Source organism: Podarcis erhardii (genome assembly GCF_964252035.2).
Source record: "Podarcis erhardii genome assembly, chromosome: 13".
Taxonomy (NCBI): Eukaryota; Metazoa; Chordata; class Lepidosauria; order Squamata; family Lacertidae; genus Podarcis; species Podarcis erhardii.
Genome location: NC_138502.1, coordinates 2,784,411 through 2,801,724, shown reverse-complemented (window position 1 = coordinate 2,801,724; position 17,314 = coordinate 2,784,411). Strand labels below are relative to the sequence as shown.

At 48.7% G+C, this 17,314-nt stretch overlaps 1 protein-coding gene across 1 annotated transcript; it reads right to left on the bottom strand.

The window, feature by feature from the left end:
* Positions 1–412: 412 nt before the first annotated feature.
* On the bottom strand, positions 413–17,188 carry GPS2 (G protein pathway suppressor 2). The gene is made up of 11 exons (XM_081835768.1): positions 16,996–17,188; positions 14,173–14,282; positions 13,364–13,476; positions 11,778–11,857; positions 10,680–10,762; positions 8,162–8,312; positions 7,960–8,046; positions 6,780–6,859; positions 4,632–4,727; positions 4,298–4,381; positions 413–683 (listed from the first exon to the last, which is right to left on the bottom strand). The coding sequence occupies exons 1-11, from the start codon at positions 17,087–17,089 to the stop codon at positions 597–599; spliced, it is 1,065 nt and encodes a 354-aa protein (XP_081691894.1). The 5' UTR covers positions 17,090–17,188; the 3' UTR covers positions 413–596.
* Between the last annotated feature and the right edge of the window lie 126 nt (positions 17,189–17,314).

Here is a 17,314-nt window from a genome sequence, read left to right as displayed (position 1 = left end):
GAACAAGCCTTTAGGTCTCTTCCCACTGACCTGCCCCAAAGTTCGAAAACGGCCTGTTTATACTCTTTAAAAGCTGGTGGCCTTCAGACATGTTTAGACTACAACTCCCATCAGGCATTAGCCAAGACATCCGGTCCAGAATGTGATGGGCACCAGCTTGGGAGAAGTGTCATACTAAATTATGAATGTGTGCAAAATTTGCTTGCTTTGCATACACTTACTTTTAGGGAAGCCACCCTGTTTCCTTCCCTCCGTCCGCTTAGAAATACAAATGAGAGTCTACTACCTTCCGGTCAGCTCTTACTGCCCAAAAGTTCTTGCTAATGTTTAGCCAGACTCTCCCAATTTCTATTATTGGGGCAAGATAGTAAGGGGGGGGGGTGGAACAGACACATGCACCGTTGAACGCTCCTCGAATTATACAAAGTTTTATTTAGAGTGCAATCTCTGTTTTCACAAATTACAGCGAAGAGAGAAGGGGAGAATAAAGCCACACACATGGTCATCCCACGTATATTTTCTTCCTTTGCGCTGGGACTTGGGCTGAGGTTCGGGGGGGGGGGGAGTCAAAGCAACAAGAGAGCAGGGCGGGGGCCTCACTTGTGGTAGAAGCGCTGGCCCTGTTGCGGGTGCTGGATGAACGGGTGCCGAGGTGCTGGCTGCGGAGAGGCCTGGAAACCAGACTGCAAGAGGGGAGAGAGAGATGTTAAAGGAAAGAAGTTTTCAGTGCACAGTGGTACCTTGGTTCTCAAACACCTTGCCTCCCAAACACCAAAAACATTAGAATACTGTCTTATTTTATAGTACAGTACATTGTTTATTGCTTGCTACTTACAGATCAATTGGCCTTGTTAGATAGTAAAATTCATGTTAAATTGCTATTTTAGGGGTGGTTTTTAAAAGTCTGGAACGGATTAATCCGTTTTGCATTACTTTCTATGGGAAAGTGCACCTTGGTTTTGGAACGGACTTCCGGAACGGATTAAGTTTGAGAACCAAGGTACCGCTGTAAAAGAATTAACGGTCATAACCGGAAGGTTGTACAGCAATCCCTCATCTTACACAGGGGCTAAGTGGAAATCGTGGAGGGTCCAACCCTTAGAATTGCCTAATGGGTGAGGAGGAGAGCGAGAGACAGCTTGTGTACTGAGCCAGCCTTGCTCAATGCCCAGCTACCAAGAGGGAGCTAAACACTCTTTGTGCCAGCGTAATCCCGGCTCTCCACCTCACTTGGGACTCGCGCTTTTCCAACCAGCCTGCGTGGTTGACATCACACCAATCGAGTGCGCAGCAAGATGAGGGGTGACTGCCTTCAGTTTTCAGGCTGCTGGGTGGAAACTCCCAGTACGTTTCCGAGCATAATTCAAAGTGTTGGTGCTGTTCTTTAAAGCCCTAAACGGCCTCAAAGGCCCAGTAGACCTGAAGGAGCGTCTCCACCCCCATCATTCTGCCCAGACACTGAGGTCCAGCTCCGAGGGCCTTCTGGCGGTTCCCTCCCTGCGAGAAGCCAAGTTACAGGGAACCAGGCAGAGGGCCTTCTCGGTGGTGGCTCCCTCCCTGTGGAACGCCTTCCCACCAGATGTCAAAGAGAACAGCAACTACCAGACTTTTGGAAGACATCTGAAGGCAGCCCTGTTTAGGGAAGCTTTTAATATTTGATGAATTATTGTATTTTAATACAGTGGTACATCGGGTTAAGTACTTAATTTGTTCCAGAGGTCCGTTCTTAACCTGAAACTGTTCTTAACCTGAAGCACCACTTTAGCTAATGGAGCCTCCTGCTGCCGCCGTGCCGCAGGAGCACCAGTTCTGTTCTCATCCTGAAGCAAAGTTCTTAACCTGAAGCACTATTTCTGGGTTAGCAGAGTCTGTAACCTGAAGCATATGTAACCTGAGGTACCACTGTATTTTGTTGGAAGCCGCCCAGAGTGGCTGGGTAAACCCAGCCAAATGGGCAGGGTATAAATAATATATTATTATTATTATTATTATTATTATTATTATTATTATTATTATGTGTCTGGAGGGCCCTTGGGGTGCCGGTCAGGCTGTGGGCAGTCAGAGTGTCTCCTCTTTGATTCCTCTTATGCACGACACAGTGCTCCTGTCCTGGCCAAAAGATCACCTCCTCCCAGCCTGATCGAGTGTGCCTTCATGAGTTTATCATCTGTGTGCTAAATCAAGCCGGCCAAGGGCACAGCTGGGGTTGAATTCTTGGTGCCGGCCTGTGGAACTCCCTTCCCCTGGAGCCTTGCCAAGCAGCCAGCACCGTAAACCTCTCAGTTTCCGTCTCTGTCCCTCCCCAACCCACCTTCCAGTCTACGCAGAAACAGTTCGAAGCAGCAGAGGGTTCAGACCGTACCGAACACTGAGCACGAACAGGTTGCCCTCCTGTTAAGGGGCGCAGATTATTTTTAATAAAATGAAGCCAGCCAGGCCTCCCACACTGCTCACACCTTTGGCGATGTTGTGCTTTTGGTTTGTTTAACTACTGCTGCTGTTTTCATACCGAAACTCGGCTCAAGAATCCTACCGGTAGTTTTATGCTGGGGTGTCTGTTTGATTGGTTTATCTTTTTTAATAGGAAGGTAGAGTAAAAAATCCTGAAATCGTTAACGGATCGTCTGAACTTTCTCCAAGGAAGAGTCAGAAATTCAGTTGTATTTAAAAAAATAAAATACAATGGTACCTTGGTTCTCAAATTCCAAAAACCTGGAAGTGTTCTGGTTTTCGAACATTTTTCGGAAGCTGAACAGCCGATGCGGCTGTTGGCTATTGTTTCCGGGGCGCCTGCACCAATCAGAAGCTTCGCCTTGGTTTTCGAACGTTTCGTTTTTGCTATTTATTTTGCGTTTTTGAGGCTTTTTAGTTTAATTTGTTTTCGTGACTGTGTGGAAGCCAGTTCGATTGATCGATTGTGTGACTGCGGAAATGGCTAAAAGCCCCCCATCCAAACAATGACTATCATCAGCGCAGGTAAGAAGAAAAAATTAATACTGTCTTATTTATAGTACAGTACATTGATTATTGCTTTCATTTTCTGGATCCATGGTGTCGTTAGATAGTAAAGTTCATGTTAAATGGCTGTCTTAGGGGTTGTTTTCCAAAGTCTGAAACGGATTAATCCCTTTTGCATTCCTTTCTATGGGAAAGCGTGCCTTGGTTTTGGAACGCTTTGGTTTTGGAATGGACTTCTGGAATGGATTAAGTTTGAGAACCAAGGTACCAATGTAAAACTAATGCAGTGTTGTATTCTAGTAAAGGTAAAGGTAAAGGGACTCCTGACCATTAGGTCCAGTCGCGGACGATTCTGGGGTTGCGGCGCTCATCTCGCTTTAATGGTCCATCTTCCGGGTCATGTGGCCAGCATGACTAAGCCTCTTCTGGCGAACCAGAGCAGCGCACGGAAACGCCGTTAACCTTCCCGCCGGAGCGGTACCTATTGATCTACTTGCACTTTGACGTGCTTTCAAACTGCTAGGTTGGCAGGAGCTGGGACCGAGCAACAGGAGCTCACCCCGTCGCCCGGATTTGAACTGCTGACCTTCCGATGGGCAAGCCCAAGAGGCTCAGTGGTTTAACCCACAGCGCCACCCGCGCCCCCTTGTATTCTAGTAGCCCCGCATAAATTGATGCGCCAACATTGGCAGCATCTGACAGGAAGTCTGGTTGGCGGTCGTTCTGCTGGGGATTGGCCTGTTCCGTGGGGGCTCTCCATTTGCAGAATGACCCCAACCTCAGACTGTACAGAGGCCAGAGGCCCACTAGGGAGGAGAGCCACTCTGCATGCGCTCAGAGGTACTGCTATCCGACCTAACCGAAAGAGTCCGCGACCAGAAGGAGGAGGAGTATCAGGAAGAGTGGAATAAATTTAATGATCATTTACTTAAATAAGTTAAGTTAAATGAACTGAAAACAGCTTGCAGATACTTAACTGGCTCAGGATTTTATTTATGTTAAGTGATGAATTAATATGTTTAATTCCATAATGTGAAGATCTAAGGATGTTAATGTTTAAGTTAAATTTCATAAGAATTGGGATTTGGAAAACTGTTAAAAGGACATGCAATGAAATTCAACCAAGGAGGAGCGAGGAAGTCACTTTAACAAAGTTAATAAGTGTAATTTTCAATAAGGTTATGATTTATGTTAGTTTGTCTTGTGTGTTTGTTTGTTTATTTATAAAATTGTGGAAACCAATATTTTTTTTAAAAAAACAAACCCAGAGGTACTGCCGTGATATGACAAGGCTTGGGATCGAGTGCCGCTCCCCCCACCCATCCAGCGAGATACTTACTGTGTGGGGCTGTTGTGGGGCGGTTCCGTGGGAGAAGCTGCCTGGGGAAGCTGGGCGGGCCGGGTGGGTATACGCCAAACTGGGCTATAAGGGAGAGAAAGCAGGGTGGGGGGTGGGCAAATATCACCAAGCGGGAGAGAGCAGGGTGGAAAGGGGCTGGGTGTCGCGATGGCAGTGGGAGAGCCGCCCACCTGGGACAAGGAAAAGGAAGGCAAAATCCATAACAGGCCAAAAACAAGGGGGAGAACGACAACACATTGCGGGCATAGAGAACCGTGTAACTGGGAAGCGAAATAAAGAGGGGAGTGGAAGCAAGAAGAGGTTCCGAGCTTACCTTGGCAGCTGTCTGCATCTGGACAGGGATTTGGGGGGCTTGTAGGAGGCCCTGGTTCGGGTGCAAGGCCTGGGGGTGCATTGGGCGTAGGGTCGACTGGAGAGGAAAGGACAAGAGAGGGAGAGCAGAGGAATTAGACCGTCTCCCAGGGAATGCACTCTGCACATGCTCTGGTTATTTCGCGGCCAAGTCCAGGCAGGCAAACGTTCTTCCCAGGCTCCTGTCCGAACTTAAAATTTACCCCCTGTGCGGTTAGAAACAGTCAACAATGGCTGCATTTGCACCGCTGCGGCGCCATTTTTGTACAGTCATGGCTTTTCCCCCAAAGGATTCTGGGAGTTGAGGGTCTTAATTTTTTTATTGGAGACCCATATCCCCCTCAGAGAGGTATTTCAGAGTGGTCCTGTATACCTGAAGGAGCGTCTCCACCCCCATCGTTCAGCCCGGACACTGAGGTCCAGCTCTGAGGGCCTTCTGGCGGTTCCCTCATTGTGAGAAGTGAGGTTACAGGGAACCAGGCAGAGGGCCTTCTCGGTGGTGGCGCCTGCCCTGTGGGAACGCCCTTCCAGCAGATATGAAGGAAACAACAACTATCTTCTCTTTAAAAGACATCTGAAGGCAGCCCTGTTTAGGGAAGTTTTTAATATTTAATGCTGTATTGTTTTTAACACTTGATTGGGAGCCGCCCAGAGTGGCTGGAGAAACTCAGCCAGATGGGCGGGGTATAAATAAATAATAATATTAATGTTCAACAACCAATCCCTCTTCCCAGGGATTTCTGGGAACTGTAGCTCCGTGGGTGGGTGGGGAACGGGGGGGTCTTTTAGCAACCCGCAACACCTGTAACGAACTACAACTCCCAGGATCCTCTGGGGGAAACTGCGGCTGCTTAATTGCATGACTGAAGCCGACATTTCCCCAAAACGGAAACTTTCGCGCTGTGCTGAAGCTCGCCTCGCCTCCTGCCCCCGAGACCCTCGTTGCATGTGACCCTACCCCACAGAAGCGGATCATCTATGGAGGCCAGGACACAAGTCTGCCCCCGTCAGAAGTGGGACAGGATAGGGCCTTTTCTATGGCAGCTCCTAGAGAGACTCTCCTCGCTCCATCCCTAAAAGCCACTCAGCCCAGGGGATTTTGGAAGAGGGTGGGCAACTGAACCAAGGTGCGCTTGCCACGAGATTTGGTGAGCAATGCCCTGCTTGGGTCCGGGCAGTTCCTTTCTCCTTCTGTGTTGGAACTCCTATTTGGGGACTTCCCTGGCTTTTTTCTGGCCCACGTAGGACCAGTCTGGATAATTAGCCTTGGTGAAGACTTGACGTTTTTATCCCCCCAAAAGCTTTTGATTGTATTTGTATTTTAATCAAAGTTTAAAAGTTGTATTTTAATCTTGTTTTTTAAGCTGTATTTCAATCAATTGCTTTTATATTTCATATTAACCGCCCTGAGCCCTGTCTTGGCTGGGGAGGGCGGAGTATAAATAAAATTGATTATTATTATTATTGTTGTTGTTGTTGTTGTCATAAAATTAAAGGAACCCCTGACCATTAGGTCCAGTCGTGGCCGACTCTGGGGTTGCAGCGCTCATCTTGCTTTATTGGCCGAGGGAGCCGGCGTACAGCTTCTGGGTCATGTGGCCAGCAGGACTAAGCCGCTTCTGGCGAACCAGAGCAGCACACGGAAACGCCGTTTACCTTCCCGCCAGAGCGGTACCTATTTATCTACTTGCACTGGTATGCTTTCAAGCTACTAGGTTGGCAGGAGCAGGGACCAAGAAACGGGAGCTCACCCTGTGGCGGGGATTCAAACTGCCGACCTTCTGATTGGCAAGTCCTAGGCTCAGTGGTTTAACCCACAGTGCCACCCACGTCCCATACTGACTACTTAGGTTTGCGGCTGCTTCCCTGATGACGTACCACTGCCATTTGCTTTTTTAAAATATTGTTAGCCATCTTGTAAAATCTCTGTGGGTAAAAAGTCAGTCCATAAAAGCATAGGGCTCTTCATCTCGTGGCTGTGGGTTCGAGCCCCATGTTGGGGCCGAAAGATTCCTGCATTCCAGGGGGCTGGTGACCCCTGGGATCCCTTTCCAACTCTACAAAAGAGCACGGACATTTTCAGAGAGCGATGCTCCGGGTGCGAACTCACCGAATCGGTAAATCCAGACTGCTGGTTCGCGTGCTCCAGTTGTTTCTGCAAAGGGATGGCTGTGCTCGGAGGAATGAAACCTGGAAAGGGAAGGTTGAAAGAGCTAAGCGTCAGCCTTGCAAGGAAAGGAACAGGGCCTTGGAAGAAGTGGGGGGCTGGTTCATTTTCTCTTTCCTTTACAGACAGTGTCTCCCAGCACAGCTTCCCTGCCATCTCACGTCCATGGAGGCGCAGGTCAACTCTGTGTCCAGGGCAGCTGTCTACCAGCTCCATCTGGTACACAGGATGAGACCCTCCCTGACCACAGACTGTCTGGCCAGAGTGGTGCATGCTCTGGTTATCTCCCGCTTGGACTACTGCAATGCGCTCTACATGGGGCTACCTTTGAAGGTGACCTGGAAACTGCACTTAATCCAGAATGCGGCAGCCAGACTGGTGACTGGGAGTGGCTGCCAAGACCATATAACACCGGTCCTGAAAGGCCTACATTGGCTCCCAGGACGTTTCCGAACACAATTCAAATTGTTGTTGCTGACCTTTAAAGCCCTAAACGGCCTCAAAGGCCCAGTAGACCTGATGGAGCGTCTCCACCCCCATTGTTCAGCCCAGACACCGATTTCCAGCTCCAAGGGCCTTCTGGCGGTTCCCTCGTTGCAAGAAGTGAGGTTACAGGGAACCAGGCAGAGGGCCTTCTTGGTGGTGGTGCCCACCCTGTGGAATGCCCTCCCAGCAGATGTCAAGGAAATAAACAACTACCTGACTTTTGGAAGACATCTGAAGGCAGCCCTCTTTAGGGAAGCTTTTAATATTTGATGTGTATCTGAAGAAGTGTGCATGCACACGAAAGCTCATACCTAGAACTAACTTAGTTGGTCTTTAAGGTGCTACTGGAAGGAATTTTTTTATTTTGTTTTGACTATGGCAGACCAACACGGCTACCTAGCTGTAACTGCAATATTTGATGAATTATTGTATTTTAATATTTTGTTGGAATCTGCCCAGAGAGGCTGGGGAAACCCAGCCAGATGGGTGGCGTATAAATAATAATAATAATAATAATAATAATAGGATTTGCCAACCCCTGGCATGCTCTGGTCCATGGGGTCACGAAGAGTCGGACATGACTAAATAACTGCAGACTTATTATTATTACGATTTGCCAGCCCCTCTGCAGACTTACCAGGCTGAGCCGTGGGAAAGTGGCTGTGGATTGTGTAGCCGGGCTGCTGTTGCGGCAAGTACTGCATGGTGGGGAAAGCAGAAGGCCCTGGAAGGGAAAGGAGAGGGGCGTAAAAGCCTGGACTGCTGTGCCCCCGCCACCCACGCTGCGGAGGGAAAGGGCTCCAGCATGGCACCCGATTGCCCGCGGACTCCATCCTCACCTCGGATCGACTGGCTGCTGGCGTAGCTGACGGGCACCGTGTGTTGGCTCTGCCCCACGGCATAAGGGCTGTGCCCGGACTGCCCGCCCTGGTACTGGCCGTGCTCTGCCGTGCTGGCGGGGAAAGTCGGCTGCGTGGCAAAGTGGCGAGACTGGGGAGACAAAGCGCGCACAGAGACGTCCCTTAGGGTTGCCGCGTGGTGCACCAAATCTGCCTCACAACTAACCGCTTTGTCTTATTTGCCATGCGACGTATTTTTGTGTTTCCCTGCTGTAAACGGGCCTGTGGCACTCGGAAGGAAGGGCGGTATATCAGTTTCATTAGTAACTATCATAACAGCAGCAATAGCAAAGGCAGGGCTGCCGCCGTCCGCCATTTTGAAAGGGGAGCCATTTTGTGAGGGAAGAACTAACCGTTTTGTCTTGTGTTTCGGGGGGGGGGGGGCATACGCAGAATACTGCAGTTGGAAGCAGCATCCAGGAGGAAACAAAACAAAAAAATACCATATTTTTCGCTCTATAAGACACACCAGACCACAAAACGCACCTAGTTTTTGGAGGAGGAAAACAAGAAAAAAAAATATTCTTAATCCCAGAAGCCAGAACAGCAAGAGGGATCGCTGCGCAGTGAAAGCAGCGGTCCCTCTTGCTGTTCTGGCTTCTGGGATAGCTGCGCAGCCTGCATTCGCTCCATAAGACGCACACACATTTCCCTTTACTTTTTAGGAGGGAAAAGTGAGTCTTATAGAGCAAAAAATACAGTACAGTGGTGCCCCGCAAGACGAATGCCTCGCAAGACGAAAAACCCGCTAGACGAAAGGGTTTTCCGTTTTGGAGGTGCTTCGCAAAACGAATTTTCTATGGGCTTGCTTTGCAAGACGAAAATGTCTTGCGAGTTCCTGAGGGTTTTTTTCCCTCCCCCCCCTTTTCTAAGCCACTAAGCCGCTTATCAGCTTATCCGTTAAGCTGATAAGCCGCTAAAAGCTGCTAAAAGCCGCTAAACCGCTAATAGCGCTAATCTGCTAAGCCGTCAATGGGCTTGCTTCGCAAGATGAAAAAACCGCTAGACGAAGAGAATCGCAGAACGGATTCTTTTCGTCTTGCGAGGCACCACTGTATATGAGAAAATCCAGACACATGGCAACCCATGTCGGCAGTGTTGTTTGTGCCAATTTCCCTTAAAAATAGCTCCAAAACGTCAATTTTTGTTGAGATTTTGCCAAAGACAACCCCCTACCTCACCCCGCAATAAAATGCTCAACAACTTTTGTGTCCGGATTTTGAAACATGGCAACCCTAGTTTATCATGTTATGTGGTTTTATACTGTAAACGGGCCTGTGGTCCTTGGGATCAAGGGCAGGATATAAATTTAAATAACAACCACCACGACAATAGCAAAGGCAGCGCCGCCATCACCCGCCATCTTGTGAGGGAACATTTGGAGGAGAACGTTTGACTCTGCTCATGAAAAGCAAAATATAAGCACTTCCGAGGAGGAAAAGAAAACTGTGCTCAGCCCCTGGCATGGTTCTCGCCTGCTTAGGCAAGCCTGCCTTTGTGGCATTTTAACGTGCGGTTTTTATTACGTATCGTCTGTTTTAGACGCATGGCTTTTACTTCTACTCTGAGAAATCTTACATCAATTTGGCTTTATATATCAGGCATATGCAACTAGTCAATTGCGGGGCTTTCCTGGTCGATCATGTGATCCTGGTTGATCACTCCCCCCAAAAAAGCTCCACAATGGTCAATCCAATGGGTAGATCACTGACAGTTTTTTTATAGTGGGAGTAGATCACAGTCTCTTGGGCGTGAGTAGGCAAACTAAGGCCCAGGGACCGAATCCGGCCCAATCGCCTTCTCAATCCGGCCCACAGACGGTCCAGGAACCAGCGTGTTTTTACATGAGTAGAATGTGTGCTTTTATTTAAAATGCATCTCTGGGTTATTTGTGGGGCATAGGAATTTGTTCTTTCCCAAAAAAAGTATAGTCCGCCCCCCCCCCAAGGTCTGAGGGACAGTGGACCGGCCCCCTGCTGAAAAAGTTCGCTGACCCCTGCTCTTGGGAGTTGGGCACGCCTGTTTTACATTATCAGTTTTGCAAATGAATATTTCACATTGCATTTTGCAAACTGCTTAGGAGGTTTCTGATGATTAAGCAACGTGCCCCTCTTGCCAAATAAATCACCGTATTTTTTGCACCATAAGACGCACCTAGTTTTTGGAGGAGGAAAACAAGAAAAAAAAAATTCTGAATCCCAGAAGCCAGAACAGCAAGAGGGATCGCTGCGCAGTGAAAGCAGCAATCCCTCTTGCTGTTCTAGCTTCTGGGATAGCTGCGCAGCCTGCATTCGCTCCGTAAAACGCACACACATTTCCCCTTACTTTTTAGGAGGGGGAAAAAGTGCGTCTTATAGAGCAAAAAATACAGTAATAAATCCTTCGAGGAATACTATGACATCAGTGTTGAAAAAAGAGATCTGGTCTTTCCCGGAACAACTTGGGGGGAGGCACTCACTGTGATCACTGGAGGACCAAACATCTGCTTGGCTCGATCGGCGGATATCAAGGTACCGGCCCGGTTATGGCCTCCAGGGCTCCCTGTGAAGAAAGGGAAGAAATCCCATTGACATCAACCCCTCCAAGCCATCCAGAGGGTGAGAAAACTCCTTCCCAAAGGGGTGGGGTGGGGGTCAAGTCTTCTCTTTCCTCCGATAAAAGACTCTCCAGAAGGGTGATGTGACGCATTATTTAATTGGGATCCGCCATTATGGGACAGAGATAAACAGTCAAGGGGGAGGCGAGCTCTAATTTGTTATCATATCTGTACTACAAGTCCAAATTGGCACATCTCCCCTGAAAGACTAATGTTTGATGCAACCTGTCTGAGAAAATGAATGAGCAAACGCCTAGATTTTATTTCATCGGAACTGAGTGAAGATGGCGTCTGCCACCAGAGAAGGACTTTTGGGTTGATTTGGCATAAACACCAGCGTGTGAGGACATATTGCGAACAACAGACTTATCAACTGGGGGGGGGGGAGGGAGATTCATACAAATTTCACACAGAAGCACATTATTGTTTACTTCAGCTCGCCTGTGGAAACAACTCAGAGACCATGAAGGAAGGAAGGATAACAACAGGAAAATTTAAAGAAGGAACTCTTGGAAACTCAAGGCAGTGAAACATAAGATGATTAGAGCCCCACTGAACTTGAAGCATGGGAAGCCCCAACAAAAACTTATAATTTGGCAGAATATTTGGACCATATGAGATGTATTTGTATAATTTGGAAAGTGTAATGTGATCTGCTTGGATTGTTAAAATGGAAAACTTAATAAAAATTATTTTTTTAAAAAAGTCTTCTCTTTCCTTCGCTCTCTCCTCTCCCATACCTGCAATCCTAACAAGGGAGACACCTCAGAGGCTTTATACATGGAATGTCCTGGGTTCGATTCCTGACATCTCTCGCTAAAACTGGACCGCAGGTGGAGACGGGCGGCCCGATTCAGCACAAGGTGACTTCAGGTGGGGAAAGCACACCTGCCTGATCCGTGGCCGAACTCTACGCGAATCCTCTCAATCCGCTGCTGACGTGGCCAAAAAGAAACTCACCTTGCATGTTGAGGATGTGAGCCCCTGCGTGGACGGCCATTCCTTGCTGGTAAGCGGCTGCCGTCAGCGTCGTCATGTCGCTGTGGACAGGAGGAAGGAGGTCAATAAATCGCCTGCAATAATGGCGGTGAAGAAACCCAACTCAGAAAGAAACTTGATCTTTGCCGGCGCCTGCTCTTGCCATTCGTTGCCACTTTTGCACAAGGCAGTCGTGGCTGCCTTCAAGGTTTCCCACACATTGTGATTTTTGCGTACCGCAAAATATTGCCAGGTCACAAATTATGAAGCTGATACAGTCGTACCTCAGAAGTCGAACGGAATCCGTTCCTGAAGTCCATTCTGACTTCCAAAACGTTCAGAAACCAAGGCGTGGCTTCCGATGGGCTGCAGGAAGCTCCTGCAGCCAATCAGAAGTTGCAGAACCCGCGTGGGACGTTCGGGTTCCAAAGAACGTTTGCAAACCGGAACACTCACTTCCGGGTTTGTGGCCTTCGGGAGCCAAAACGTTTGAGTCGCAAGGCGTTCAAATTCTGAGGTACGATTGTATCATGATATGGACTTCAAACCGGTTTTGGACGATATATGAACATAATTATTTTATTTGATTCTTTTAATTTCTATATCACTTTATATTTTTAAGAAAAATCTCAAAGCTGTTTACAGCAGGTGTCGGCAAGGATTACCTCGCCTGGGTGAGCTCACTCCCGCGGAGATCGCTCCATGGGCTGGATCATATCAACTGAGTCCCCGCTCTGCGCTGTGCTGGTTTAGTGCACCGTACAGGGACTCGCTGAGCGAGCGGCTTGGTTCAGGGGCAGCTAGTGGGCCGTTTAAACAACCCCCACGGACCGCTTACAGCCCATGGACCACAGGTTTAAAGGTAAAGGGACCCCTGACCATTAGGTCCAGTCGTGGCCGACTCTGGGGTTGCGGCACTCATCTCACTTTATTGGCCAAGGGAGCCAGCGTCCAGATTCTGGGTCATGTGGCCAGCATGACGAAGCCGCTTCTGGTGAACCAGAGCAGCGCACGGAAACGCCGCTTACCTTCCCGCCGGAGCGGTACCTATTTATCTACTTGCACTTTGTGCTTTCGAACTGCTACATTGGCAGGAGCAGGGACCGAGCAACGGGAGCTCACCCCGTTGCAGGGATTCGAACCGCCCACCTTTTGATCGGCAGGTCCTAGGCTCTGTGGTTTAACCCACAGCGCCACCCACGTCCCGACTCCTGGTTTACAGCATATTATATCAATAAAGCAATCTGAAGAAAATCAAATATAGAGTATACAGTCAAAGCAACATAACATCGCCTAGCCCCATGTGGAGACCAGCATTCCAAGCACGCTCACACCACAGAAGAGGCTGTGGGCAGTTTTATTTTCAATTCCTTGCCTAATCACTCCTAAGCACGGAATTCGCCTTTTTCACAGCGGCCAAACACCGGCTCAACATCTCCACGAGGACCCTATGGTCCTGCTCTTGCTCGGTCACAGCCAGTTCAGTACCCACAAACATAAACACACAGTTAGGATCTCCCCCTCTGCCCCCCAGCGTGGCATCGCTAGACGCTTGTGACCTCTCCAACCTCTGTTCCTTGCGTCGGCGTTTCTCCTCCTCGTGAAGCACTTTTTTCAACTGAAGGAAAAGTTGGTGCTTCTCCTCCTGTAGGGCCAGCAGTTTCTCTTCCAGCTTCATGATCTGCGGGTGGAAAAGAGGTCGGAGGTGAGCAGGCATGTCTCCAGGGATGGAGAAGAAGAGTTTGGATTTGATATCCCGCTTTATCACTACCCGAAGGAGTCTCAAAGCGGCTCACGTTCTCCTTTCCCTTCCTCCCCTACAGCAAACACTCTGTGGGGCTGAGAGACTTCAGAGAAGTGTGACTGGCCCAAGGTCCCCCAGCAGCTGCATGTGGAGGAGCGGTTAAGCGAACCCGGTTCCCCAGATTACGAGTCTGCCACTCTTTTTTTTCCCCAATAAATTTTTATTAAGATTTTAAAGGTTACAAAAAGAAAAAACAAAGGGGGAAAAAACCAGAAAAAAGATGCAGCTAATTAAAAAATATCAATCCTTTACATAACTTTCTTTCCTTTGCTTATTTCCTTGACCTCCTCACACCTCCCTTTTTTGTATTCTAATTCAATTAGATATTTCAGCAAATCCTTTCCATCTTTATTTCTATCCTAATGATTTATCTTAATATACTATAATTTAACGTTCTGTTCTTTCACCAATTAACAATCCATTTTTACTTAATCCTTTATATCATTTCTGCTAAAACCACATTACTTCATTCCAACATCCTTCTAACATTCCGAGACTACCACTCTTAACCACTACACCACACTGGCTCTCTCACAATGGAGGCCTCCCAAAACACAGGGCCGCCCCACAGACCTGCTCCTTCGTCTCCTCCAGGGACATCCGCTCTTCCATCTCCTTCTTCCGACGCCTCTCCTGTTCCTCCTTCATCTTCTGCTCCATCATCTTGTCGACTTCTTCCTCCTCTGCAGGACCATAATAAAATAATAATAATAATAATATAATAATAATAATAATAATAATAATAATAATAATAATAATAATAATAATTTATTTATTTATACCCCACCCATCTGGCTGGGTTTCCCCAGCCGCTCTGGGCAGCTTCCAACTGAATATTAAAACACAATAATCTATTAAACATTAAAACATTAAAAGAGGGAGGAATAACCTTCCCGAAATGCAACTTCCATGGAGCCTCAACTCAGTTCAAGACTTGATCAGGTTCTGCACTACTTAGGCAGGAAGAACCAGTTGCACAAATATAAGATGGCGGACATCTGGCTTGCCAGTAATCCATGTGAAGAGGATCTAGGGATCTTGGTGGACCACAAGCTTAACATGAGCCCAAAGCGTGATGCAGCAGCAAAAAAAGGCCAATGCTATTCTAGGTTGCATCAACCGAAGTCTAGTGTCCAGATCAAGCGAAGGAATAAGGTAAAGGGACCGCTGACCATTAAGTCCAGTTGTGGCCGACTCTGGGCTTGCAGCGCTCATCTCGCTTTACTGGCCTAGGGAGCCAGCGTCCAGCTTCCGGGTCATGTGGCCAGCAGGACTAAGCCACTTCTGGCGAACCAGAGCAGCGCACGGAAACGCCGTTTACCTTCCCGCCGGAGCGGTACCTATTTATCTACTTGCACTTTGACGTGCTTTCGAACTGCTAGGTTGGCAGGAGCAGGGACCGAGCAACGGGAGCTCACCCCGTCACGGGGATTCGAACCGCCGACCTTCTGATCGGCAAGTCCTAGGCTCTGTGGTTTAACCCACAGCGCCACCCGCGTCCCAAGGGAAGGAATAGTCCCGCTCTATTCTGCCTTGGTCAGACCATGCCTGGAAGACGGAGTCCACTTATGGGCACCACAATTTAAGAAGGATATTGGCAAGCTGGAAGGTGTGCAGAGCGGGTGACCAAGATGGTCAAAGGTCTGGAAAACAAGCCGTATGAGGAACGGTTGAGGGAACTGGGCATGTTGAGCCTGGAAAAGAGAAGACTGGGAGGAGATCTGGCAGCCATCCTCAAATCTCTGAAGGGCAGTCGCATGGAAGATGGAGCAATCTTATTTTCTGCTCTGGAGGGTTGGACAGATTAAAGTTGCAAGGAAGGAAATTGGGACTAAATTTCAGGAAGAGTTTTCTGACCGTAAGAGCCTTTGACAGGGGAAGGACTTAGTCCGCTCCTTTATATTCTCTACACGTACGATTGTGTCGCTGCTCACCCTAGTAATAGGGTTGTCAAATTTGCAGATGACACAACCGTGATTGGGCTCATCTCTGAAAGGGAAGGTGAAACGGACTATAGAGATGAGGTGGAGCGGCTGACAGAGAGGTGCAGAGCTAACAACTTGCTCATAAATACAAGGAAGACAAGGGAGCTTGTGGTGGACTTCAGGAGACACAAGAGCAATGTCCAGCCACTTTTGATTGATGGGGTCTGTGTGGAGAGGGTAACAACGTTCAGATTTTTGGGTATTGAATTACAAGAGGATCTGTCCTGGAGTGTCAACACAAGGGGGCTTGTGAAGAAGGCGCAGCAGAGACTGTACTTTTTGAGAATCCTAAGGAAAAACCATCTTCCGCAGAAACTGCTGCTTGCCTTCTATCACTGTGCCATTGAGAGCGTGCTCACTTATGGCTTATGTGTGTGGTACGGAAGCTGTACTACCCAGGACAGGATGGGGTTGTGCAGAGTTGTGAAGGCAGCAGAGAGCATTGTTGGCTGCCCACTCTCCACCTTAGAGCAGATTTATGCCACAAGGTGCCAGAGGAAGGCACTGGACATAGTAAAAGATCCATCGCATCCTGGTCACTGTCTCTTTGAGCTCCTGCCATCGGGACGGAGATACAGGACGATGAAGACAAGAACGAGCCGTCTCAAGAACAGCTTCTTCTCCAGAGCGATCTCGGCCCTGAATGGGAAACCTGGACTTTGAAAGTCATCTAATCTTCCTTGCTGTATTATACTGTATTGTTTTAATTAGTGTTTTTATAGTTGTTCTGATTTTGTGCGGAGTGCCCTACCTGGGTGGATGGAGCAGCCAAGTAATTTTCGTTGTCCCCGAGAGGGGGCAATGACAATAAAGATTATTATTATTATTATTATTATTATTATCTCCCTGGGATGATGCTGGACTCTCCTTCCTTGGAGGTTTTTAAGCAGAGGTTGGAAGCTCTTGGAAGTTTCAGTTGGGATTCCCGGATTGCAGGGGGTTGGGCTGGATGACCCTTGGGGTCCCCTCCAACTCTGCAATCCTGGGATTTCTCCCGAGCAGGTCGCTGGGGGTCGGTATCCTCCCAGCCTAGCCTAGCCTACCTGGCAGGGTTCGGGGTGCGGGGATTGCGCGCTGCCTGGAGCACCTTGCAGGCGGGATACAAACTCAAATGCAAATGCATGCAAATGAAAATGCAAATGCAAGTGCATGCAAATGCATGCAAATGAAAATGCAAATGCAAGCAAATGCAAATGCAAATGCATGCAAATGAAAATGCAAGTACATGCAAATGAAAATGCAAATGCAAGTGCATGCAAATGCAAGCAAATGCAAATGCAAATGCATGCAAATGAAAATGCAAATGCATGCAAATGAAAATACAAATGCAAATGCATGCAAATGAAAATACGAATGCAAGTACATGCAAATGCATGCAAATACCCCCCCCGCCCGTCTCTTTCTCTCTCACCCTGCCGCTTCCTCTCTCGCTCCACCATGACGTGCCGGTGCAAGGCGCGGGCCATGGCCGAGCTCAGCTTCGGCCTCTCCAGCAGCGCCGGCATGGCGGCCTCTCCGGGGCGCCCGGGACCCGAGGCGGAGAAGGAGGCTCCTCGGAGGCCGCGAGGAAGGAGGAAGGGAAGCAGCAGCTCCGGAGAGGCGACGCCAACACCCCGCGCGGCTTCCTCTTCCGGGTCGCAGAAGCCCCGCCCCGCCCCGCCCCCCCTCTGCCGGGGACCCAGGAGTCCGGGCAGGCTCCACCCCCCCCCCAAGTGGCTGTGAAGGGACCC